At 48.1% G+C, this 26,639-nt stretch overlaps 1 protein-coding gene across 1 annotated transcript; it reads left to right on the top strand.

Moving 5' to 3' along the window:
• Positions 1-1,881: 1,881 nt before the first annotated feature.
• Positions 1,882-22,939, top strand: SCD (stearoyl-CoA desaturase). Its single transcript, XM_041415775.1, has 6 exons — positions 1,882-2,251; positions 5,991-6,276; positions 12,900-13,030; positions 16,351-16,556; positions 17,763-17,995; positions 19,217-22,939. Exons 1-6 carry the CDS (start codon positions 2,225-2,227, stop codon positions 19,414-19,416), a joined length of 1,083 nt encoding a protein of 360 aa, XP_041271709.1. The 5' UTR covers positions 1,882-2,224; the 3' UTR covers positions 19,417-22,939.
• The last annotated feature ends 3,700 nt before the right edge of the window (positions 22,940-26,639 follow it).

Raw genomic sequence — 26,639 nt, 5'->3', positions numbered from 1 at the left:
TGCAAACCTTGAATTCCCCAAAGCCTCACTGTCACCTACCAGTAGCAATTCCAGGTCCACCCCTGGTTCATGACATTGAGATTATTTTCCCCATGTGTTATGAGCTGGAGAGTACCTCTTTAAAATCATCAAGTACCACCTTCTTTTTTTTAAATTTATTTCTTTTCTGGTTTTCTTTTGGAAATAGCAGGAGTATTTCCTTGGGGTATTTTTTAGCTCAGTTTGTAGTTCTTTCAGCACTCACAAAGAAAATAGGTAGAATATTTAATTTAAACATAATTTCTCCTCAGTGTTGTTAACCAAACATTTAATGGAGATTCTTAAAAGAGATGGTTGAAAGTCCCTCCCTGACTCATGTCCACTTTCACCATCCAGGAACATCTTCTGATTTGGGCTCTCTGTTTAAATATTGTGTCTCAAAAGGTAGGCATGACTCAAGATCCCAATATCAAATTCAAACACATATCCTCCCAGACTTCTTCATCCATCATTGTGAAATGGAAAAGCAGGGACATATTTTCCCCTTTGTTGGACACCTCTGAATCTGGAGAACAAATGGGCTACTGTCATTTTTCATTGTCACTTTTCCCTTCCAGTGATTACAATGCAACTCACTTTTGACAGCTGCCACTGAATAAGCCACGATATGTCTGAGCAGGATCAGCCCGGGGATGGACTCTGCAAGATCTCGGTTGTCTGTGTGCACTTCGTGTGGTCAGCTCCATCACGGCAGGAGAGCTCCGGACAGGATATATGTCAGAGGATATGGGCACACTTTTGGCTTTTCTCGTCCCTGCTCCACTCCCAAAATGACTCATGTGTCAGCAGGGGACAGAAGCTGAACACGGGACACACTACTGAGTAGGGCAAGGAGCTACAAGAGGTCCTGGCCAGGGTGATGGCGTTAGGGTACCCTAAGCCGTGGTGCTAAATGACTGAGGTGCTGGCACGGTGACCACACGGTGGAGTTAGGAGAGCTGCCTCCGGGCTCTGCCACCGAAAAGGTTTGATTTGTAAGGGCCCTAGTTTTCACTTTTAATGGTGAAGGTCTCTGTGGGATAGAGTTTGAATTTCGGATAGAGCTTGGATTTTGGATAGAGGCTGGATATTGCTGCCATTACTGGCTAGCGGGAACATTGTTAAGGAAAACAGCTGAGGGCAAACTGAGCTACTACTTTTTCCTTCCATCCCCTGCTGAAGGCACTGTTTTTTGGGGACAACAGATAGGATTCTTTTTAAAATGTTACAGCCAACAATTTCCAAACTATTTGCGCATATTGTGATGAACATCTGCACAGACACACATGCTTATCCGGATGTAAGTTGTGGGGTGCTTTTCTTTGCAGAAATGTGTGATTTCTATACAAGCATATACATGTAGATTGCGCCCCAGACAGATCCCCAATACAGAGCAGATGTTTCATGCTGAATCCCCTTCTCCCCCACCGCAACCCACATCCAGCTGGGGAAGGGGAACGGGCTCCCTGACATCCCTCACCCCTCGGGAGCCCCTTATTTCACGAGGGGCAGCCCTCGCGGCGGCGGAAGGGGCTCTCGGGGGACCGCAGCACCCCCGGCGGGCGCGGAGCGGGGCGCGGGGCCGTGCGCGGAGCAGAGCGCGCAGCGGGGCGCGCAGGGTGCGCGCCGCGGGGAGCGAACAGCAGATTGCGGGCAGCCAATGGCGAGGGCAAGCCGAGGTGGCACCAAATTTCCCGCAACCAATCAGCTCGCAAGGGGGAGGGAGGGGAGGAAAGGAAAAAAAAAAAAAAAAAAAAAAAAAAAAAAAAAAAAAGACCGACTCTAACGACTGCGAAGAAAAAAAAAAAAAAAAAAAAAAAGAAAAAAGCAGCCAGGCATCATGAGAGAGCCTGGCCCTCGTCATCCTCCTCTTCCTCAGCATCCTTCCTCCCTCCCGCCCCCCTGCCCGCTCCGCCCCGCCTCTCCCCCCGGCTACGTCGAGAGCCGGGCCCCCGCCGCGATTCGCCGCCCTCCGCGCTGACCCCGCGCATCCCAGCCGCGGGCAGGGGGTCACCGGGAGGCCGGAGCGCGCAGAGCCCGGCCCCGCCAGCCGCCGAGCAAGCAGCCCCCCTTAAATACCTCCGCACCCGCCTCCGCGAGCCGCAGAGCTCGCCGAGCGCGGAGCCGACCAGAGGCAGCCTCTCGCCAGCGCCGGGGAGCTGCGCGCCCGCGTACCGCCGCCGAGGAGCAGAGACAGGGCCGCCCCATGCCTGCGCACTTGCTGCAGGAGGAGGTAAGCGGGGCCCCGGGTGCGGGTGCTTTGTCTTTCCCTCTTCCCCTCGCCCCTTCCTCCATCTCCGCGGCTCCGGCAGCGCTGCGCCGCTGCTGTGCTGGGGAAGAAGGTCTGGGCATCCACGCGTGTCTGTGCGTGCACACACACACGTATTCACACGTGCGTGCCTGTGTCCTCTCCGCTCCGCTTCGCAGCCCTGAGGCGGAGGGGTTCAGTGCTAACTTAAAACATCACCCAAGCCTGGTGGGGAGCCCATGGATGAAGCGGAGACATCCGTCTTTGAGGTGATCTTCCTGGATCCTGTGTCCTCAGGTAGACTGAGCATGAAATACAGGGTTATTTTGAAAACACCTATCGAAACACGCTGGGTGCTTGAGTAGCATGAAGGGCTATTCAAGAAGATCTTTTGTGCCAAGAAGTCATAAGTTTTTTGATGATACTCAGACTGGGATTTTTAAATAATTTTCTTAATTCGTTTTATTTTTGTTAAGAAAGGGGTTTTACTCGCAGTGTTTTAAACCAAATACTGCAGCAGGAAGCGTCTCTAGGACAGACGCAAGGTGAAAGCTGGCTGCCCAGATGAAATGAATGACTGTGTCTGCATTGCTTGAGCCAAGCAAGCATACAATAGGGAGACTGCCCATTTTTGGCATAAGAAGGTTTGAATAACAACCTGATGCCAGTAAGACATGTGGAGCTGTTGGATTTTTAAAGATTTTAATTTTTATTTTTGACCCTTATAGCAGCCACCCTTTGCCCAAGGGGAGAAGGCGGACGCTTGATTCTAGTGTTTGTGCTCTCGTCTTCTCATCCTTTCCCCTTCTGCCAATGCCTAAAAGAGGATGTAAATCATACCCCTGCTCTTTTCCTGTTACCAGCACCCAGGGTCACCCTTGGTGCTTTTGTGCAGATGCCATGACCTTCCAGGGATGCTGTGATGTAAAAACTTTACTTTTCACCCCTCCCAAAATGGATGTCAAAGGCAGTGTGTTCAAACCATGTTTCATGGTTTTGGCATGTATTTTGGGTCATATCCTGGAAGCTGGAAAGAATCCTGTCCCTGGGTCATGCTGGGCATATTCAAATATACCGGACCCGAGATTCAGTGCCCTGGGGCCCGTACACTGTGCCCGGTGCTGGAGCCTTTGAGCTGCAGTTGGTTGTATAAGCTGGCTGGATGCCAGGATCACCTATGGCATGTTCAGTGCTGGGGAGGTGGGGGTGTACATGGGGGAACACATCTGTCCTGCAGATGAGAGCAGCGAAGTCATTCAGAAATGAGGGAAAGCTAATGAAAATTATTTGGCTGGCCTCCTCCCTCTCAGCCCTAGACCCCAGATCAATTGCCATCCCATTTTCCTCTGTAGGAGCCACTATGGTCATAAGGGGATAAAAATCCTCTTTTTAGCCTCATTTCCCGCATTCTACCTCTCTCCCTCCCTCTTTCCCCCATGCTCCTCCCACCAAGTCTGTAACGGTGGAGCTGTTTCACAGCTGCTTTATAGCCCTTTTGTTCAAGGTTAGTTTACATGTGAGAAATGACCAGCCTGATTATATCAGTGTAATTCCAGTAGCATAGGTATGCTGGTAAAATTCCTTATGTGGCTACTACAACTCCAGAAGAGATTTTTTTTTCCTCTCTGCTGTTTTCTTTGCGCTTTCCCTCCTCCTTCTCTGCCCCTGTGTAACTTTGACAGTGACATAAGCTATCATGGAGGAGAAAAATGCAACTCCAACCCCACATTCTTACTCTGGAAGCAGCATGTCCATATGGGGTGTGTTACCTGTCTAATTATACCACCAATCACTGCTGGGAATTTTTCCTGCATAGACAAGTCTTGGGTCTTTTTGGTAGATTGTCTTGCAGCCAAGAAAGACAATTGTACCTTTCTGCCAAAATGCTAGATGAGATTATTTAACACTTGGGAACAGGCAGGACTTCTCCTTGCCTAATCTCTGGATTAGAAGCCATTTCTCATGGCTCTTTTGATGTGGGGATTACCTCTAAATTCTCCAGCAGACGAGAGTATCATACCCTCAACACATTAACTAGGAAAGCAGGCAGAGACCGCCTATAGCCAGGATGCAGAAGTGCCAGTCCCAAACTCAGCAGCTTGCCTGCGAGCAGTGAAGGCAGCGGGATACTTTGTGTCCAGTTTTTTTCCTTTCAAACCTTTGATTCCCCAAGGAAAAAGTAAAAGCGCTCCTCTGTAGAGATCATTTTACTTCCCAAATGTGGGGAATCTGTCGGCCTTGCCAGCTCCTCCCCATCGGAAGGTATGTCTGTAACCCTCTAGTTTCAACCCCTGGGAAAGGGAGGAGTTGGGGTGGCCACGTAAGCTGCCTGGCCTGATTTTAATGCCTCCCTCAGGAAACTGGGCCATGGCAGGATGGTGGTCTTTTCTGAATCCTGAACACCTGAGTGGGAATCTGCTGTTAACTCAGGAAAGATTTCTATTGGAAAAGGAACTTTCCCAGCTTGACCATGCTCCCTCCTGCAGTCTCAGCTCTCCTGTTCCTGCTGGCTGGCCTTTAGTGCCCCTTCACCCATGGAGGCAGCAGTCTGGTGGCAGAGGGATGTGTCCCTTGGGCAGGGAATGGGGTGATGTGTGCGGGGCACGCCGCTTGCGTCCCACGTGCTGGGCACTTGGGCTTGGGGCTGACAAAGGGCTGCTAGTACCGCGAGCACAAGCACACGGCTGTCTGGATGGAGATGGAAATCGGTGATTCAGGGTTCAGTGACCTGTCTCATTAGGGTCAGTCCTGCCTGCTCCTTTTGTCATGCATGCCTGGTCGGGCAGGCTGTCACTCAGCCAGGGCAAACAAGCATGTTCTGAGGGAATGTTGTGTCAGTTACAGAAGAGAGCCAGGAGCCAAGCCGAGCCAACTTTGCTGCTTAAAACTTCCTCTCTGCATGCTGGTGGCCATAGATCAGAGGATTGTCTTCCCTTACCTCAGTTTGCCTGTGGGTGGGAAATGAGAGAGGGATAAGAGTCTTAGCAGCAGGCACAGGATAAGTAGCTGCAGTTCTAACTAGAAGTACCTCACCTGACTGCCTCCATCCACTGATCTTCAAGCATGTTGGTCTTGCCACATCCCATCTTGGAAGGTGAGGCAGGCAAGATAAGGAGGCACCCCAGAGGAATCCCCCTGTGGATCTTCCTGATGTTCCCCTGTGATCCCAGGTGGGGTGAAAAATAAGTAAGACTTCAGGAGCAGCCCACTGATTTATTATAAAACTGTGTTTCAGACCAGTTTCTTTCCCACCTCTTTGTTCATTCACAAGATTTCCTTTATTGTTGTCTGCTTATGCACAAGCCCAGACCACAAACCCTACTAACCCCCACTAACCCTATCTAAAAATATCCACTAATCAAACTGAATGAAAATAAAAATCCTTGCAGTCTGCAAATGATCTCACCAAAGCCACTGGTGGAAAAGAGACTGGCTTTCAAGTATTTTTCTTTACTTTTGGCACCCTACCTACCATTCACCTCCTTCCTAGAAAGACCAGGTCCCCGTCCTCTCAAGCCATGACTCCATGTGGCCAGAGCAGGCTCTTCTTTGTGCCAAGGGCTCAGCTGAAAGAATGGAGCCTTCCAGGGAAACTACAGGCTGTGAATCTTTACACTGCCAGCCTAGATGCATGTGTTTCTATTTCTTGAATTGATAACCACCAACTTCTTGTTTTGTTTCCCTTCTTTCCTTTCTTGAAAATATCCATTGCTACCTCTTCAAGGAGTTCTCCTCCACCTCCAACACTACTGCTGGTGGCACAGTCACCTCCCGGGTGACCAGGAATGGAAATGGCGTCATGGAGAAGGTCTTACTCAATCATGAGGACTTGGCAGGAGACCGGGGCATGATAGATGATATCTTTGATGAGACCTACCGGGAGAAAGAGGGCCCCAAGCCCCCGCTGCGATACGTCTGGAGGAATATCATCCTCATGAGCCTGCTGCACCTAGGGGCCCTGTTTGCCTTGACACTGATACCTTCTGCAAAGATCCAGACACTGGCATGGGGTAAGCACGTTCCTCTATCTGTTTCTTGGCATCTGCAACCCCCAAATGTGTTGGGTGGTTTTTTTTTCCCTCGAGGCCTACAGACTGGGGGATGAGAAAGAAGCAGGGGGGTTCTTCTAGAAGCGGCTCTTGAGCTAGATTCATAGCAAGCTGTGGAAGGACATGCTAGTGTCTCTTGTAAGGTTATACATGAGAGGGAAAGATTTGGCAGGGATTTGGCTTGTCTGCTCAAAGAACAAACTTGATTCACAGACATTAGGATTAGAAATATCCTGAATGTGTAGCTGCTTCTGGGGTGAAGCACAAAAACTGTTTGATAGAGTACTGTGACAGTGCTAGAAAGTTAGGAAGAAAGATGCTAGCAAGGGCACCTTAACAGGTTTTTGGGGAGGCAAGGTACAGAGCACTATTTGCCATGAGACTGCTGCCCAGACATGAGAACCATTCCTGTCCTTACCAGGGGAGTGTAAATCCCACAGAGCCTCAACGTGTGTATGAGGGGAAAGAGACAAAATACAGTTGTGCTGAAGATAAAAGTCAAGAATTAAGTCTGAAGCTCAGGTCTTTTATCATTCTTAAAAAAGCACAGATTAGCCGCTGTCATGCCGGAACTGAGCCTGACAACTTTCAGAAAATAAATAAGCATCTCTCCAGGCAGCAAATTCCAGTGGAAAGCACAACCCAGCAGAAGGTAGCTAGGCAAAGCTCTGCTTTCTCAGAGATTTCTTGCCCTGGGTAGGAACCAAACTTCTCTGACTGCTTGAAAGACAGCTGGGCCCAGGGCCCACTCTGCAGGGGAGCTTTGCTTTCCACGAGTCTTTGTGTGGACCCCTGGAGGAGTCCAGAAACCAAATGGCTCCCAGCAGGGAGGTCGAGAGATTGCATCCAGCCCCTGCCTCCCTGTGAAACAGAACATCCTGAAACAAAAAGCAACAGTCTAGATTGAGGTCTGCTGGGGTGGCTTTTGGTTCAGTAGTGCTCCTGCTTCCTGGTCAGCCCGGCTATGGTTGGGCCCTGGGGTGATCCACCTGGTCTATCACCTCTCAAAGTCTGTGTTCCTGGTGGCTGTTTGTAGCAAGTATCACAGCTGAACCAGGAGGGAGATGGCTTCCTGCATGGCCAGGCTGACTCTTCCTCTGTAACCTTATCAGCCTCTCACAGGCAGAGGTCTGGGGGATGAACTTCACTGGAGGCAACAGTCAGAGTCTGGCTACAGCATCTGCAAAAGCAGAGGCCTTGATGTGTTCCCTTGTGCAGCCACATGGCCTTTCAGGGGGATGTTGTGAAAGAAGACTTTGCTGGGCCTTTCCCTTGTGGAAACCTGACATGCTGTACTTTCCCCTGGCCTGTCAGAGCTGGGAAGAAAATGCAGCCTCAGCATGATGTTGGAGGAGCATTTCGGGGCTCTTGATCCTGTTCTGTGTGTCCCATCTCTGGGCTGGAGGCTAAGCAAAGACTGCTGGCTTCTCTCACTCACTGAGGTGACAGCCTGGGTCCTCCAATTCCAGTCAGATAACCTCAGGATGTGGGGCAAGGAGAAGGAAAAAAAGTGAGTTGAATTTACTGATTTCATTTCAAGCTGCTGATATGCTCCATGATTTCCAAATACATGCAACCCTTCTCCCTTGAGTGCCTTTGGGATACTTACGAGGGTTTGAGCATCTTTATCCAGGAAGTTAATGCTGTTTTGCATTCTTCTAAACCCCACCTTACCCCAAAATGGTCTCTGAGGCAGTGTCTTTGCAACCATGCATCTCTTTAGGATGTCTGTATGGCATCTCATGGCACTTCCCAGGAATCTGCTTTGCTTTTTATCTGATGTCAATCTCTCCTGCTCTCCTTGCTCAGTCAACTCTGATGTGAAGTGCCAGTTGCTTTCCTGCCACTGTGAGGCACTGCAAGATTCCGTGGTGGATTCTGGAGTGATGTGTTCTGGAAATGGGAGAAGGACATGGTGTTTGGGGGAGTGCACTGTTCTGGACTGGCTGAAGATCTATCTGGCCTTACCAAAGCTAGAGTAGCTCCACCAAGCTCCCTGTCCTGCACTCCTGTTCTGAGAAAGGACCACCGTTCATGGCACCTTACAGCCAAGTCAGAGTTCCCTTATAGTCCATTCTCCTCCAGCACTAACTGGAACTGGAATACTCTGGTTCTCCACGTCTACCTTCTCAGCTTCTTGCTCCTTGCATGGCCCTTTTCTCAGCTCATACCTTTATTTGGCATATACAAGGCATCTGCGGCTGTCATGTTAGTGACTTGCTGTTTTCTCCCATCACCCTCTGGTAGCAAGGAGAGGACTGCAGTTCCCATGTTACACGCAAGGATAGTGCAGCAGAGACTTGGGTTGCTCCTGGCAGTACACCATGGGCTTATGGCAGGTCAGCTCTAGCAATGGTAGTTCTGGAGCTGCTGGAATTTTTGCTTGTTTCTGTGTTTGTTTTTCAGATAATTTCTTCCTTAGGTTGTGTACATATAGTATAAAATTAGCGTGGTCTTGGATGTTCTCGGTTGTGTTGCAGCAGGCAGCTGTGGGGTCTGGTAGCTTATCTACCTTCTATAATTTATCCATTGCTTACACCCACTTCATCCAGGCCACCATCTCCTTGATGTTGCTCTCCCTTTGAAACCAGTTATATTGGTGACTGTCCTCTTTTGTTTTCATTTCTCTATGTGCTAATTCCTCTTTGTCTCTCAAGCTCCACCGCCCTGCCTTCATCATTGTTTGCTGTTCTGCGTTGCTGTGTGCATTGTATGCCCTGATCCCTTTCTGGTACAGAGCTTCCCAGAATGAGCTCGGGTAGTTGGTCCGGTGAGAGCTCACCATCACAAGAGCTCTCTGAGCCTGTCCAGCACTGGCTTTCTAGTCAGCTCTTCTTTTATTTATTATCTTTTCCACTGCACTTCTCAAAGTCTTGCTTAGTCTTTTCAAGGATCATGGGCACATTTTACATCATTCACCAAATGGCACAGAGACTGAGTCTAAAGGGCAGGATGTGAAGGTGATGGGCAGTTTCTTCTCTAATTGCTCAGACCCTCCCTGGAAACATGATTTGTGGGTAGTCTTTTTAGCCCTTGGATGCAGCAGACCAACAGTAATTGTGTTAGCTCCTGTTGGCCTGGACAGCAGTGTCTGTAAATAGGAATGGTTCCTCTTGACATGGTGCTCTGTCAACACCTCAGTTCCCTGCAGTGCCAGAGGCTCTAGAAGCATGGGTTGATACCATATTTTGTTGTTGCTGTATTGGTATTGGTTGTTGCTATATTGGTCTTTGGACCAGGGTGAACCTTGCTGGGTAATTTAGGCAATTCTGACAGTCAGAAAATCTCAGCCAATACTACCCCCAGAGATACGACCAGCAAAGTGTTTACAGTGGTTTTTTTACTTTCCCATCAAGACTACAGCTGGCAAAACCTTACCACTTAGTCTTCCCTCCAGGCTTAAGTAGCAGGTGGTGTGCTTCTCTGAGTGTGGCAGGGAAGTTAGGTTTCAGTGACAGCAGATCCTATTACTCCTCCTAAACACTGTTCCCTTTATGCAACCTGTAAATTTCATTGCCCCTGGTATCTTTCTCCTGAGAGTAGCAGGACTCACCTGGCTAACAGGGACTGGGCAGCAAGGAGGGAACAGTCCTGCACTGAGCAAAAGCCCAAGGACACATGCTAGATCAGGAGCAGCTCTTCATGTAAACATCATTGGTGTTCACTGCAGGTGGTAATGCTTTCAGCACATTCCTGATTTCTCATCATAACTTGGGTCTGAATCTGGGCCCTAAAGAGGTAAAGCCTAATGAGTCATGGCCATGACTGAACGCGGAATGTTTTCTGTTTAATTTTTGGAGCATTGAGTGCTTATTACTGCCAGTGGTCATAATTCTTTGTATTCCAGTTGAATGGGTCACTGGGAATATCACCTGTGAGTTGCCAGTCTTTTGAATCTTGTGTAGTTCAAAGCACAGTATGGAAGATGCCTTTGAGTCCTCAGCTGATGGAGTCCCTAAGTCCTTCAGTTTGGGGCAGCATCACAGGGCAGGTGTGAAAATCTGTGCTACTTTATTTTACCTTTTCTACTCTCTTTCCAATTGAATTCTTAGTGGATGATCTTGGAGGAGTTTTTCTTCTTCCCTGTGAGATGCTGATTCCCTGACTATGCAATAATCATCACTGTACCTGTTTGTGAGGGTGAGCTCTCTGAATCATAAGGGTGCTGGATTCTTCTGTATTCCACAAGGATTTCAATCATTGTGCATATCCTGTCACTGTCACATAAACTCTTAGATATGGCTGATGGGTCTAATTGTCTCCAGGTAGGGTTTGGCTTTTTTTGGGGCTGGTGCCACGAATGCATAGACTGAGAATCAATTGCTTTCCCACAGAAAATGTCTGCCCCTTAGATAAACTACAGCTTCTGTATACGGGCATGAGGCCAGGCAGCACAGGATTATAATTAGAGAGTTATGGCCATTGTAGTGACCTGGGATGCAGGTCCAAGAGAAGTCAACATGAGCTGCTGAGGTTCATGGCTTTGGATGGAGGCTGAGTCTGTTCTATGCCGGAGCACCCAAAAGTAGGTACTTTTCCAGATTTTTTACAAAACCTTCCAGGAAAGGATACCCAAAAGCAGATACTGGGTTGTCTGGGTTTGGAGTCTGTTGGTGTCCTCATCACGTCTCTTTTGTGATTCCCTGTGCTTGCTGATAATGTTATTGTTGCTGGTGTCATCTTTTCCCAACAGGGACATCCACAGGCAAATTCTGAGAATTGTCTGTATAATTGTCTGTATTGGACAGCTTTGTGAGCTTTGTTCAGCTCAGTTGCCTCTTGCAAAGGCTGGATCCTGCTGTATTTGCATGCTTGGCACTTCTGAAAGATTGCCAAGGTGGTGGGAGACACAGGGCAGAGTTGTGCTGGTCCAAGGCTTGTGCTGCATTCAGCAGCAGGCAGGAGAACCAAGGGAGAAGGTGAAGATGAGGAATCACGGTCAGATCAGCAGAGAGGGAAGGTCACTCTTGTGCAGTGGGATGGGAGTGAGAAGGGTTCATGCAAGTTTAAGGGGCCAGAAGATGATGTTAAATCAGCCAAGACAGGCTTTTAGTGGATAAGAGATTAGGCTGGGAATGTAGAAAAACAAAAAGGAGGTGACAGAAGGACGAAGCAGGAGATGAGTAGAAATAAAGCCTGCATTATTTTGAATGAAAGAACCGGGCCATGCCTGGCACAGATCTCAGATTTCTGATTCCAGACAAGTTTCTGTCAGAGTATCTGGTTTTCTGGATTCAAGATAAACTTGATTAGAGCCATTTGGCCGGACTGAATGGCTGAACATCAAGCATACTACCGGCAATTCCTGTCCATGGACTTACATGAAGGAATAAGGAACTCTTTTCATGATTGATTCATTTGGCTGAAATGTGCAAATTTATACCAGGAGAGTTTCCCCCAGGCAACTGGTAAGAAGCATTGCTTTCCCCAGGGGACTAGAGGTGGATCAGTTGACCTGTTCACAGGTGTGCACCCTTCCCTCTTTGTGTCTGAGCTTGCAGAGCAAACCAGCTGTTGAATGCTCTCTTTCTGCCAAACTTCCTGACCCTTCCTTCCTAGAGGAAGAGTTAATTTGCAGAACCAATTTTCTTCTTACCCTACTTTCCTAGTGTAATGCTGCTATGAAACTCTTGGGATCTGTTTTAGGATCAGATGCTGGAGCTGAGGTTAATTTCCAGAATTCCCAGGAGGGCAAACAGGCACACAGAGCAGCGCAAATATGAACTCATGATGTATGGGAGAGGGATATGGTTTTTTACTAGATGCCAAAGGGTCAAGGAATTCCTTCTGCCCTGTGTGAAGAGGGAGCACATGAAGCAGCCTCAAAGCTCAACAGGGCCCAGCAACATCTGCCTCTGCCATGGGCACAACTTGCAATGAGTCGTTAGCCCAGGGGTTTCCTTCTGTGAAAGGTGCAGCAGTTGAACAGAGGGAGGGATCAAAAAGACCCTAGGAACAGTAGCCTCTGGGCAGATTTTAAACCAGTGCTAGGGCTGAAGGTGAAGCCCAGGCTTCAGTGGGAGGATAGGTTAGATCTTTTTTTAGCCAGCTTCTGCTGAGAAAGGGAGCAGAAGAAAAGTGTAACCCTGGGCCTGAGTTGTCCCCCTCAAGAATGCTAAGATTATGTACCATCTCTGGGTGAAAATAATGTAAAAGAGATTTCAGTGGGATTGGTGAGATAGGAAAGCAAGAGTCTGGATTATTCGGGGTGGAAGGAAAGGGAGAAGCTGTTCCCTGGTGGACTGCAGTGCTTTTACCACTGTGCTTTATGAAAGCAGCCAGTTTATACAATTTTGACTACTCTGCACTATGACAGATGGTACTATGCTGAAGAACCAACCCTTGTGAGTCTTATAAGGCGGAGCCCCCTTCCTTGTTAGAGATGAAGAGCTGAATTGATTTGTCCCACATTGCCTAGGAGGCCTGTGGTAGCTTGGGCAATCTCACATGGAGTTTTATTGCCCCAGTCTGAATTCTCCATGGATTCCTCTCTTGCTTATACAGCTTTGGGGGAAGGCCCACCTTTGTATTGCTGTGCCTGAAGCTTTGCTCCAACTGCTCAAACACCTTCTTTTCCTTTGTAGCTCTTCTGTGTTTCGTGGTGAGTGCTCTGGGGATCACAGCTGGATCTCACCGCCTCTGGAGTCATCGCTCCTACAAAGCCACGCTGCCCCTGCGCATCTTCCTGACTATTGCCAACTCCATGGCCTTCCAGGTAAGCACTTCCTCAATGTGCCAGAGGTCCTCAGAAGGACGTGCTCCCGTGAATCCCTGTCTCAGATATGAGACACAATCTGATGAAGAGGTTCCTCTCTCCTACTACCTCTTGTTAGGAAAAAGAGAGCCCTTTCCATCTAACACTGAGGTGCTAGAGTCTGTCTCATTTTCTTTACCTTGTCCCATCAGAGGATGACTCTGAGACAAACCCAGTGCTGAGAGGACAACTGGCCAAAACCAGGGTAGGAAATATCTCCAAAGCATGAATGTACCTTTCTGTTAAGGTGTGGTCTCCCTGTGCTTGCACCAGCTCCCATGAAAGAGGTGTGGAAGTGTTAAGTGTTCTCCTGGTGTTGCCTCACTCTCCTTTTGCTGTGTGGCTGGTAAAGGAGAAGACATCTGCAAAGCCAAGGATGTAGAATTCTACAGGATGTAGAATTTGCTACTTCATAAAGACAAAGAACTTGTTGAGATTTAGAGGATGTTTCTTTCATTCAGAAGAGTGATATTTAGGACTAATCATGTTACAAATCCTTCCACTGCCTTGCAGAGAGTTGTCCCAGGTCAGTGATATTTTAAGGAGAGAAGGGTTGGGCCCATTCAGAATGGCACAAGTGACTGCAGGCACTGTTAAGGACCTTGGGAGATTGCTTCACCTCTCAAAGGGCCCTAACCTCAGGAAATTGCCTAACTACTGTGAGAGTACTTCACAGTCCCCAAAACAAACAAAACTGCAAATCTGTAGAACTCAGAGTGAAAACCCAGATTGGCATGGCACAGAAAAATAAATCCTCTCTCAGCCTTGCTGCTGTAAGTCAGCCCTAACAACACTCCATCCTCCAACTGTACTGAAGGGTTGCTTGTCTGTGGGAAGTACTCAGGAAGGTGTCAGAATGCAGCACTTTCTGCTATAAAAAGGTGAACACAAAAGTATCAGTACTGTACTCTTAAGTAATTCTCCAGAGGATATTACTTTTTTTACATGTAATCAAAACAAAGTAAAGTTTTTTAAGCCTTGACAAACTTTCTAAAACATCATTGAATTTCTTCTTCTCTGATAGTACCAAACAGCCGTCTTTGATGAGGAAGGGGAGGGACCAAGTTGCTGATTCCAGCCAGTGGTCCAGCACTCAGCAAGGCAACAGGATGGGTTGCTGTGTATTAGCTAGTCCTGTACAAAGACCATCTTTCACAGGGTTATAGGGCAGAGGGGGAAAGAATTTGCTGAGCTATTGCTGTAGGGGTTAGGAATAGACAAAGATGAGAGACAGACAGATATTTCAGTTTCAATAGGAACTAATCCAAAGTTTTACTGAAAATTTGATACTATTCCCCATGGATTTTTTTTAGTAGTTACTTTCAGTGAGATCAAGAGAAGATTTATGTTGAATTTGTGTTGTTCCTATTAGTGGCAGCAGAGGAAATCAGGAACTTTTAAGATCACGGAAGTTTATGGACTCTCTTATCTTAGCTCATCCAGAAAATGCCTGTTGGCTGCTCAGAGACCTGTGACTTGTAATTTCTGAGAATTTGTGAATTCTGCCTCTAACTGGCTTTTCCACCTGCAAGACCTGTCAGCTGCAGCACAACAGAAGATCTCATGGGTATAGCCTGTAGCTGGAAACTCCCAAGGAAGAAAACATTCTCCTTGGCTTTGCTTGCTCTTCTCAGAAAGTCATGATTTTCATTCAGGGTTGCAGTTAGAGGTGGTCCCAAAATAAGACCTGTAGAAAAGATAATGAGCTAAAGTTTGTGTCAAGATACAGATTTTTCAGGTTTGAGACTCCTGGTTTTTTTTTTGTAGACAGGATGTGGTGGATGAAGTCATACCATGATCCAGCTGCGTTTTATGGTCTCTTTCCAAATTTGTGCCTCCTGCATCCAGCAAGATGGGGAAAACCTTCCCATATGTGCAAGCCCAAGTTGTCTGTCACCTTTCAGATGGGCTTTCTCATGTTACATGGTGCTGTGTAGGGTCTGGAATGTGAAAAGAGACTTTGGGTCACTGGTGAAACTTGGGTTTCAGCCATAGCATAGGTATGGGTTGAGTTTCTCTGCTTACTTAGACAGGGAGGGCAGCTGGGCCACTCTCTTCTGGGGGAATACTGAGTGACCAAGCTCTGGCCACGATCAGCAAGGGTTGCTGATACTTGAAGATATTTGGCTGGGAGGAAGGCAGCAGTTTCCACTATTAGGAAACAAGTACGAGTTTAACCCATTGCCTTCTTGAATGGCCTGCAGGTAAATCATTTTGTCTCAGGTAAAGGAGGAGTGGTTACAATCCTTGAAAAGGACTTGAGGAGTCGTGTCTCTGTTAGAGGCTCCCTGTGTGGACAAGTCCCTTAGTCTTTTGAGGCAAGAAATAGGGATGGTTATGCCATTTCCCTACCTTCAAAGTGTTTTCAGGAAAAGTCCTGGGTATGTAGGCGATTAAGGAGCTTCTTGTGTAATATAGGTAATAAAGCTATGGTTAGATCTCTATTTCATGTTTTCTAGGATGGTGTAATACATGGCTTTAAGCTCATTGACATCTTGATACAAAGACATGATCACAGGCTTATGAAAATCTATTCTTAAAACCAGCCAAAGCAATCATTTCATAATACAAATGATAAAAGCGTTGACATTTTCCAAATGGTATTGATTTTGCTGCTTAAATGGAACAGTAATGGGACTGAAGAGAGGTATTTTTGAGAAATGTCATTGAAATGGTGTGTTTGTTCTCCTTCTAAAAAGGGACCTTAATTTTAAGGCTGATTTCCAATGGGGAAAAAAAAAAAAGTTAAAAAAAGCCTTGCCCCCCCCCAAAGTTAAACATCTGATTAGGCAATCCCAGGACAAGCAAGGCAGGATGACCTGTGGGAAATGTCAGGTAGAGGGAAGGGGCAGGTCAGCCCTGGCTGGCAATGTGCAGGGATAGGGATGGGGACAGGGATGGGGATGGGACAGGAGCCGAGCATAGGAGAGGAGGCACCAGCCAGCCAATGAGAGTGGCTGCTGCAGGGGTGGGGCACAGGCTGACCACTAAGAGCCTGCAGCACCATGGGTGTGGTGCAACCCCCCCAGCCCAGAGTTGGTCAATCAAAGAGCAGCACTGAGGCACCCCTGGAGCTGCTTCCCAAAAAAACTGGAGCGGTGGACCCAAAACCCAACCTCTGTTTTAAAGGTCAGAACCCCCAGACTCTAATGAGACATAATGCCGCTGATACAAGTGCAGGTCAATAGGATTTAAGTATTTAAACATTTCAGGCCATTTTGTAATTTGAAGGGAATGTCTCCAGCCCTGACCCCTAAGTTTTCACTCCTGCTGACTTGCAGAATGACATCTACGAGTGGGTCCGGGACCACCGTGTGCATCACAAGTTCTCCGAAACAGATGCGGACCCGCACAATGCCATGCGGGGCTTCTTCTTCTCCCACATTGGCTGGCTGCTTGTGCGCAAGCACCCCGATGTCATCGAGAAGGGACAGAAGCTGGACCTGAGTGACATAAAGGCTGACAAAGTGGTGATGTTCCAGCGCAGGTGAGTAGTGGGGTCAACCCTAGTGGGGAGCCGTGGGGAATGGAGCAGGGACAAATGGGCTGGGAACTCAAGTGGCTTTGATGGAATCTGAGAAGATTGAGGGCCTCATGTAAGAAATGTGACTCTTCAGCGTGGCCAAGGCTTGGCTGTGAGATGAACTGTGAGAAATGAGCTGTTCCTTTCCTATGGGAAATGTTTAGAATCCAGTGCTACCTCTAGCCCTCCCACACCCTTCTCTTGCCTGCAGCATCTTGCCAGCAGCAGGCTGAGCTTCCCACCACAAAGCCCCCCCACACCTCATCCCACAGCCCAGCTGCTGCTTTGGCTGGCCCAGAGCCCACACACAGTGCCTCTGAGACATCCTTGGAAATTGTACACCTTCCAGGCCATGTGTGTGCCCCTCTTCCATCAGTCTTCTGGAAACAGTATGGTGAAAGAAGGGTTGAAAATGGAGATGTGAGAGGGGCAGTAACTGGAAGAACAGTCTTGATTCACTGGTGCCTCTTGGGTAGGGTATCTCTCACCCATCTGGAGCTATACTAGGACCCAGAGCAGGTGACCCTATCACAGGGATGTGGGACTGAACCCAAAAGTAACCAACCTAAGTCAGACAGTTCCTAGTACAGTCCCAAACTGACTTCTTGTGGGTCATCAGAGTGGTTCACCTTCCTCTATTCCCATTCTTCTAGTGTGAGAGAGCCCACGTGCTCATCTGTGCCACTTGCTTGCACTTGTTGATGGGGTGTATTTGTAGGCAGACCCAAGTCTGCAAGGAGGAGTTGCAGCACTGGGCCAAAGCCAGAGAAAGAACCATCTGTGCGACTCTGGAAGCATGGGGTTGCCTTTATAGGGACCAATGTAGCTGAGAAGCAAATGACAGATGAGGCCAAAAGCAGCAGCTTTTCTGGGTGTCTGAGTGTCTGGACTCTCACTCACCCCCATGGTGATGGGAGCATTGCCTTGTGCAGATGTGAGGAGAGCATGATTTAGTCTGAGTCTCTTGCCTGATGATAGGGCTTGGGAATCTCCGGGCATGGCGGCTTCTGCACATCCAGAGCAAAAGATACAAGGCTCAGGAGTGAGGCATTTCTGCACTTGATTTTCCCTGTATAGCTGAGCATGAATCTTTCAAATGGAGGACTGAATCAGTCCTTCCTGTCCTGCTTCTGCCACTGAACACCTTCCTCCTGGTCCCTTCCTTTCCAGATACTACAAGCCTTCAGTGGTGTTGCTGTGCTTCACACTGCCAGCTGTAGTGCCCTGGTACTTCTGGGATGAATCCATCATCATCAGCTTCTTCATTCCAGCCATCCTGCGCTACACCCTAGGGCTCAATGCCACTTGGCTAGTGAACAGTGCTGCTCACATGTTTGGCAACCGGCCGTATGACCAGAACATCAACCCGCGGGAGAACCCCTTGGTCAGCCTGGGGGCCCTAGGTATGTTCAACACCTGTGTCTTTGCTGCAGGGGGACTCTAGAACAGGGACTGCCTCTCGGGGCTGCAACTGCTTCTAGGAATTTCTGTCAATCCAGGTGACCCTATTTCCCCTGCACCCTTCCCTTCCAGCCTTTGCATCTGAGGGTGTTTCCTGTGCTGGCCAGTGAGTACATAAGGGCAGTGGGGTTATCAGCTCCCATCAGACTCTTTCCAGGCTGGAAAGGACTCTGCTACACTTAGCACCTTCTTATCTCAATGGCAGTATTTTATTTACCTCGTTCAGAGGTCTGTCTGCCATGTTCACTAGACTGAAAAACATGTGCTGCCGTCACTGCATATCGCTCTGAGATTTGTCAACTTGAAAACAAGCAGATTCACATTTTGACATGTTCTCAGGACAGCTGTTGATTTTGGGGGTACTTGAGGGTAAGACAAGAGAGATGTTTTCATGCTTTTTACTGAAATTTTGGAGATGTAGTAAAGTACATCCCAGGATAAGCATATGCTCTTATCTGTTTTCCCCTGCCTAAATCCTCATCTGTTTTGCACCACTGTACCTCAGTGAGGCTCCACTGATTTCCACCACCAAAGGATCTGCTTGTGGAATTTTAGTAGAGAGGGATTTGAGCTGCAGAGATTCAGGGGTAGGAGCAAGAGTCAAGGCAGTGTCTTTGAAGGGGTCCTGAGCACTTAAGCGTACGTTGACAGTGTCCAGAACAGATAGTGGCTGACTGGTGTAGATTGCTTAGTAGAAGTGTCTGCTTAGTGTCTGCTTTTTTCCCCATCTGGAAATGTCCTTTGGATTTGACATTAGGATTGCCAGTGTTGTGGGAGTATTGATTAGCCTGGTTTGTTGGGGGCTTGCTGCTGGTCTAGCTGGTAGCTGAATTAATACTAGAAGATTTCTTGTGGTGGGAGGGAAAAACTATTAGGAATCTTGTGGTTTTTTTGTGCAGCTGGGGAACCAGGGCCTTTCACCATTTCTTGCCACATGCTTATTTTCCTCTAAAGCACCAAAAGTCCTCTGTGATTGTCATTGTCTCGGCCCTGGCATGCTGGGTCATGCCCAAATGATTGCAGAAGGGTGAAATTGGGCTGAGAGGAGAGAGGAACTTGGACTCAATCCAGAGCCCATTACAAGAATATGGTGCTTTGGGTCAAGATAAAGGGTCCTATCATCTAGAGCTCAGCAACATCCTCTCCCTGGTCATGTTTTTCAGGAGAAGGCTTCCACAACTACCACCACACCTTCCCCTATGACTACTCCACCAGTGAATTTGGCTGGCGCTTCAACTTAACCACAGCCTTCATTGACCTCATGTGCCTCCTGGGACTGGCCAGTGATCGCAAGAAGGTCTCCAAGGAGGTCATCCTGGCTCGGAAAATGCGGACTGGAGATGGAAGTCACAAGAGTGGCTGAGTTCCCGCTCCCTTTCACACACACATCTACACCTCTTCTTCCTCCTTTTTTCTCCCTTCCCACCCCCTCCAAACACGCTGGACAAAAGTTTAATGTTCTGTTAACTAACTACTGAATATTGCTACCAGTTTGCTTAAGATAATGATAATGAGTTTTAACACCCCCTCGCACGCTGCATTTTGCGTGATGTATTTAAGATCTAGGACTCTGCCGTTATAACACAAGGCCACCCTTTCCCTCCTCTCCTTTCCCTTTCTGTTTTCCTCTCCAGCCTCTCTAACCTGACTCCTGTTTTACATTTTCCCAGTCTCTACCTGGAAGAGAAGCTGGCAGGAAGTGGCCTGGGGAAGCCCATTGCAGTTGGCTATGTACTATTTAGTTAAGGGAAGTCTGAACTAGCCAGATGAAGAGTTGAGCCAAAGTCAGTGACCCTCTCCCCACTACCTTCCCCTCAAAGTTTCTGCCACTGTCCCTCCTCTTTTCTCAAGGGCTGCTCACAAACATGACATGGCTAAACTGTTCTTCCTGGGAAAAGCAGTCCCATCCCTTGCTCTTGCCATCAGAAAGAAGAATTGTTTCTTTCCAAGATGTCTCTTGGGAAGTGTTCTCCACTGCTCCTCACCACCTAGCCACTTTGGCTGGGAAGAGTAGAGTGCCCAGACTCTCAGATCCCCAGGTCCACCACTGGCCAGGGGATGCAGTAACAGCAGTGGGCACTGGAGAGGGAGTGCTGGTGGCCTTAATTTGCAGCCTCCCTCCCTGCACTGCCGTCTGTGCCATGAGGGACTGAAGGCAGAGTGTGACTCTGAGCTCCACAGCTGTTTTGGAGAGCCACAGTGAGGAGGAGGACAGATGGAAGGGTGTGCCACTGGCTGCCAAGGGGCAGGACCAGCCCATAGTGTGTTTTGTTCACCTCCACCAAGATTTTTGCTGGCAAATGGAACTTTGCCAAAATGGAGAGGAGGAGAAGGATGTAAACCAAAGCTCCACCTCTGAGCTAAGCTGCTTTATGTGCTGGAAAAACAGGGTCCCTTCTGGGTGGTAGGCAGATCCACATCTTTGCTGAGCACCGAGACAGGACAAGGGAGGACCTGCAGGTATAGAGAGGAGTGAAGGTGTCTGCAGGACCAGGTATTTTCATCCTCGGGGGCTCCACTGAACAAGTGCCTGAGAAACACCAATGTGGGGCCAGGTGGCACAGGGGGCTTGAGGAAGCTGAGACCTCAAGGTGAGACACTGCGACCAGTGTGAGCTACCTCTGTGCTTTCTTGCCCAGGGTCTGCTGTGTTGGTATGCCATTCCCTGCTGCCCAGAGGGAGTGGGAAGGAGAGGCAAAACCAGCTCCTTGTTAGTCCCTTAGTTTGCTTCCCAGCCCCCTCGGCGAGCCATCTCGCCACCTCGCTCCTTTGCCAGCGAGACAGGCAGCGAGGGCGGCTGAGCCTGCAGAAAGGTCAGTTACATCACTGAGCCGATGTGGGCATGCAGCTGGAGGGCGCTGGGGAAAAAGTCCATGTGGGTGTTGTTTCCTGCAAGTTGCAGGGACTAGCTTGAGTTCAGGCAGTCTGTTACATTCTGGATGTTATGGCATCACGCCCCTCACTGAGCTGAACGTGCTTTTTCCCCCTTAATTCTCCTAGTTATTATTAATTTTTATTACTATTATTGTTTTTAGTTGTAGCAATAGTACTGTTTTTGTTGCTTCAATGCATCAATCGGAGCTGGAGGAAAGCACAAGAGGTAGCTGGAACAAAGTGATATTGGAGTGGGGTTTGCAGCGTCTCCCTTATTCAGGCAGGCCAGGGAAGGCAGAGACAGTGCAGATGCCAACTTCCTCACCTCAGCTCTGCCATGTCGCAGCCAGGGAAGCTTCACGGGAGCGAGTGTCTGCAGCTTTGCTTCCTCCTGCTGCAGTGAAACTCGCCAGGAGCCAGGATAGCTCTGTGATGTTCTCCTTAACAAGAACGAGCTTGTTACTCAGAAAATGAGTCTGTATCCTCACCTTCCCCTCCCTGCCACCACCATGACCTTGCTTTTGCACAGCAATGGGACCCTTTGAGTTTTTGAGCCATTAGGAGTGATGTGGTCTCCAGCCAAGAGGAACAAGGACAAATGTAGAAGAGAGTCCTTCAGCTCTTGGTTTCAGGAGACAGTGTCCTTACTGCTCTGAGGCCGTTAACTGCCTGGGTGCTGGCTGGAGCAAAGGGAGTTGTGGCTACAGCTGTATCCTACCATTTGAAAAAAAAAACCAAAAAGGCCTCCAATAATGGGAAACACTGTTAGCTCTGTAATTGTGGGCTGACTTTGCTCTAGTGTAAACCCCTCTGAACTCATGGAAGTCGCCAGAGAGGATGAATTTGATCCAGCCAGTAATTAGAAAGGGGTGAGGGGAGGGGAGAAGGGGAGAATGATTTCCTTGCTCCTGGTGCCCTTAAGGTGTAGTGTGACATACTCTACAGTAGAGATGCATGCTGTGAAATGCAGCAGTATTTCACATCCTCTCAGCAGAGAAGCAGGGCTTGACATCAAGGGTTCCTTTCAAATTTCAAGTGCTGATTCAGGTCCAGAATCTGGAATGAGAGTGGAAGCTGAGGAGCAGTAACCAAACAAGTCCTGGTGTTTGTCCAGTCACTTTAAGGGTAGATTGGCAAATATCTCTGGGTGCCTTAAATCTTTCTTTAATATACATAGACGTATTGACAGCTATTTGCCGTTTTTCTTTTTTTTTTCTGAGTTATGAACATTCAAGGGGTTTCTTAATTATTTAATTGCCTACATTGAACTGTGGGTGCAGGTGATTTTGAATGTATTTGAGTTAGAATTTTTGTTAGATTAAGAAACAGATACAACAGTTTAAGTAGAACTTTGTTTGAGATATATATATATATATATATATACCTATAAATATATATATATTTTTGGTGGCATGTTTGTGTCCTGGACGCATTGTCTGTATGTTTAGCTTAAATGAGTCTGTGAAAGGTGGAAGCAGAAAAAGCAGCAGTGGGACCTCATGGCTAAAGCAGCTGGGACCTGTTTCCAGCTTAACAACTCGCTCGCTGCATCATTTGGGACAAAGTCACTTAAAAACTGTGCCTCAGTTTCCCTGTCTGTAACGGGGTGTTACACCCTGCCTCCCAGAGGTATGGGTGAGGCTTGCTGCTGACCAGCCGAGCACAGGAAGGAACAGTATGAACCACACACACTGCTGCTGGCAGAAGCATGGACTGGTTTGTTTTCCAAAACCATTCCCAGCCCTGCTGGTGTTGTGAAGAGCAGAAGTCTAAATGTTGAGTGTTCAGGGAAGGATTGGAAAGTTGAATCTGCACATTGTCTAAGCTCTGTCACTGTTGAAATGTGAGTAGGATATGATTTTTCACAGCTTAGGGATTTCTGCATAGTAGTATCTCTGTTTTGTGTACTGGAAAAAAAAAAACTTTTTGAAATAATTTCTACTAATATGGAAACAGACATCTGGTTGTGCTGATCTGAAATTTTATTTGTTCATAATAAAAATGATAAATGTTACTTTAAAACTTGTTGGACTGATGACATGGTGGGCAGGGCTTGTTAAAGCACGAGATACTCCATCAGGATGGGAATGCTGTGCCTTACTGCTTCCAAACCATTCTCCCTTCCAGGAGAACCAGGGGAAAAACGCCTCTGGCGCTTTAAGCATCATGAATGAGTGGATTATAATGGCTTTCATACTCCAGCGCAGGCCAGGCAGGCACACCCCGCCAAGGCTGCCCTTGGGGTTACTGCAGGTTAATTCCAGCCGGGGCCCCTTGCCAGGGCCTTGTGGCTGGCGGATACACATGCGGCACAACACGTAATACCGGCAGCGCGCCTGTCAGGCGGGTTCATCAGCCTCGGCAGGGGAATTTTCCTCACGCAGCAGTGAGTGTCCCTGCTTATCCCCACCCCTTCTGCAGCTGGAGGGAAGTGAAAGGAAAAGGGGGAAATCCCCTGACCAAGTATCACTTTGATTGATAGTAGCTTCCCTGCACCTCCACCCAAACGCCTTTTGAGCATAGTGGCGAGTAAGGCCATCTCCACAAGGCACCAGCTTGCTCCGTGCACAAGCAGGCAGAGGGGATGGCCTTGTTTGTGGCATCTTTGCCACCTGCAGCACACTGGGACCCCTGGTCCAGCCCACGTTTGCTGGCACCGCCAAACCCTTGCAGCTGGGCATGCTGAATCCCTTGGAAAAACAGGCCCATGCTTGGTTTCCAGCTGCAGCTACTTTGGGTGGGAAGGCCAGAGGCCGGCACTCTGCAAATTGGAGGGGGGGGGGGGGGGGGGGGATGAAAAGAGAGTTACTCAGACAGAGTAACCAGCCCAATTTGACATATGGCTGCTTTGAACTGTAGAAAAAAAGCAAAGCAAATGCTCCTGCTCATCAGCTGGTCACAGCACCATGTCCCTGGAAGTGACAGAGAGGTGCTGCTTCTGGTAATCTGGTGCACTTTTGATCCCAGCTGTGACAGCACAGCCCCTCCCAAAACAAGTGAAACAGAGAAGGCAAGTCAAGTCTTCAAAACTCCCTGATTATTCAGCCAAGGCTAAAAATAAAGTTAATGATCCCTCTGTCTGGATTTCATGAGTGCAACTCCAATCACAACCTCTCCCTCTTCGTTAAAGACTGTTATTAAATCCCCTGCCCAAAATATGTTTTCCTAAACTATCAAGCCCTTCAGCAGTGCCAGCTCAGCATTTTTGGTCATTGCCTAGAAGTATTTAATGCATGATCATTCCTGGTTTCCTATGTAATCTGCACATTTGGGTTGCAATTCCAGTGCACCCCAACTTTGCTCCTCTGAAAATTTCCCACCCACCAGAGAAGGAGAGGGAAAGGAAGAGTTAATGTACAAGCCAGCTCTGCTGGGTAGGAGAGAGCAGGCAAACAAGTGCCTGCTTGTTCAGACCCAAGGGAGGGAGAGCAGGGAGGACTGCAGGCTATCAGGGGAGGGTTTGCTGCATCTTTTTGCTCTGAACACAACATGCAAAAGATGCCAACGTGTTCCTTAGGGGAAACCAGGTTCCAGCTGCAATCCACTGACTCCCCAGGGGTGGGATGCCGTGAATACAGCTGTGAGGAACCCAGTGTGTCCAGCCCACGAGCAGGACCAGGGAGGGTGCTCAAGGGAGGGTGCCCTAGGGAGAGCAGCAATCCCGCCAGGAGCTGCCCAGGAGCAGGACTGGGCACCAGCTCTGCTCCGAGCCATGCACTCCAAACACAGCGAGAAAGCACCAGCTGACTGGCCAGCCGCCTCAGCCCAGCCCCTGAGGGAGCTCTTGTCCCGGGGGCCCGGCAGCGCTGCGGCCCGGGGCCGCCGCGGGGCTGTGAGGGCAGCGCGGGCCCGGCGCAGGCAGGCGCCCTCGCGGGCGGGCAGGCCGGGCACGGCCGGGCCCGGCTGGCGGCGCAGGGCCGCGCTCGGGGGGAACACCCGCAGTGGGCTGGGCTTCCCCGGGGTTACTGCCGGTCACCGGGGCCCGGAGCCGCGTGTGTGCAACAGCCCACGGCGCCTGACCGCGCCGGGCCAATCCCGCCCCGCCGCCCGGCCCGGCCCCGCTCCCAGCCCCGCTGCCTGCCCCGCCCCTGCCCCTCGGTGGACTTTCTCAAAAAAAGCGCCAGATGCTGGAGTCGTGGGAAATGCGAGCACTTCAGCTCGTGTTTAAAAATGAGCTCCGGTTTTGGCTTTAAAAAGACAGTAGAAAAATCCGGAAGGCAAAACATTGTAATTCAGTATGTGTGTGGACGCAAGTAGTCACACTCAAATATGGACCTATATATACATACATAAATAACATGAAAGTATCACGCATAAAGTGGAATACTTAGATTTGGGAGAGAGGCTTAAAAGTACGATTTTCATTGGTATAAATGTTAACTGTGTTATCATGTGGTAGTTTTGTAACTGTATTTTGAAAGATGGCATTACATGAAAACAAATACTTTTATTCCGTTAATTCTTAACTGAAAAAAAAAAACCCTTGTAAAATTGTATCTTGTATTTCTTTTTAAACTGCATGGAAAGATACAACACTTTGCAGAACAAATAGTATTTCATAATAGAGAACACAGTGACGACAGCTCATACATGCCACTTTGGCTTTGTAACAAACACAGCTGTTTGTTTTACTTTTTTTTTTTTTTTTCAGTTCTCCTAAAATAGCTTTTTACAAAACTCTGGTTTTTATCACTCAAACAGAAGAAATGTTTATCCCTTTTGAAAATACCTATGACCTTCAGGCACTTTATATGCTAAGTGAAGTTGTCATTTTGACAAAATCATCCTAATTATGTGTTCCTTCATCTACAGAGAGGTCTAACATTCTGTCACATTTACACAGTTATAAAAAATAAAAAATTTCTAAGCTAATCACATAATTCTGGTAACCTCTTCCATGTGACATTTAATGTTCAGAAACAGGAAGAGGTTACCAGAATCATAACATTTCTCTTCTTCCTTGTGTTTTTGAGTTGCCTAATTACATGCTGGTGATTCAAATATCACACATTTTACTACCATATTATCAGCTAAAACAGATTTGGCCTGATCCTGAATCCCAAAGAAATTATGCTTGGATACATTGTTCTTGGGTGGTCACTGGTGAGTGCATCATTAGAAAAACAAGATAATTATTTTAAAAGCCTTGAACAACTACAACTGTGACTGAGGTCAGGATGTGTTCTCACCTCAAGCAGGTACAAAACATCAGGCTGCTCTTCACTCACCTGTCCACTATCCCCCTTCAGCCAAAAGTCTTTCAAGATGACTCAGAAATCATGTGTCTCTTTTCATAGGGCAAAGATGGTGGGGACAGGTTTCAATTAGCTTCAGCAATTTTAAACATGTGTGAAATCCACTTTGGTTAAATAAGCATCCTCTAGTCAGGGGAGACATGGAGGTGGTGCTCACAGTGACTCACAGCAGCAGTCTGAGATACCTGTTTTAGAAAAGGGTGAATCATCTGCTGGTGGTGCATCTGTAACTTCTATATACGGATACCTGGATTGGTTTTTGGATGCCTGTCTTTTAGATCATGAGTTTGGTGCAATGAGTTCCACACCTGGATATTAATGAGGAGAGCCCTCAACTCTAAGCATGGACTCTGAGTGCTCAGAGTGAGAAACATGTCATCTGAGGCATCTTGATGGCTTTGGCCTATGACTAAGCTTCCTTGTTTGAAGCTAAGGAGTTTTAAAATGCCCCAAGAAT

This window comes from Onychostruthus taczanowskii, unplaced genomic scaffold (assembly GCF_017590055.1).
Source record: "Onychostruthus taczanowskii isolate IOZ18803 unplaced genomic scaffold, ASM1759005v1 scaffold5, whole genome shotgun sequence".
NCBI classification, from domain to species: Eukaryota; Metazoa; Chordata; class Aves; order Passeriformes; family Passeridae; genus Onychostruthus; species Onychostruthus taczanowskii.
This window is presented reverse-complemented; position numbering and strand designations above follow the sequence as displayed.

Excerpts from the sequence above, each read along its gene's own strand:
- SCD (XM_041415775.1), top strand. The coding sequence starts at position 2,225 with ATGCCTGCGCACTTGCTGCAGGAGGAG. Across the intron at positions 13,031-16,350 it reads CCAACTCCATGGCCTTCCAG|AATGACATCTACGAGTGGGT; the intron begins GTAAGCACTTCC and ends GCTGACTTGCAG. Across the intron at positions 17,996-19,216 it reads GGTCAGCCTGGGGGCCCTAG|GAGAAGGCTTCCACAACTAC; the intron begins GTATGTTCAACA and ends CATGTTTTTCAG.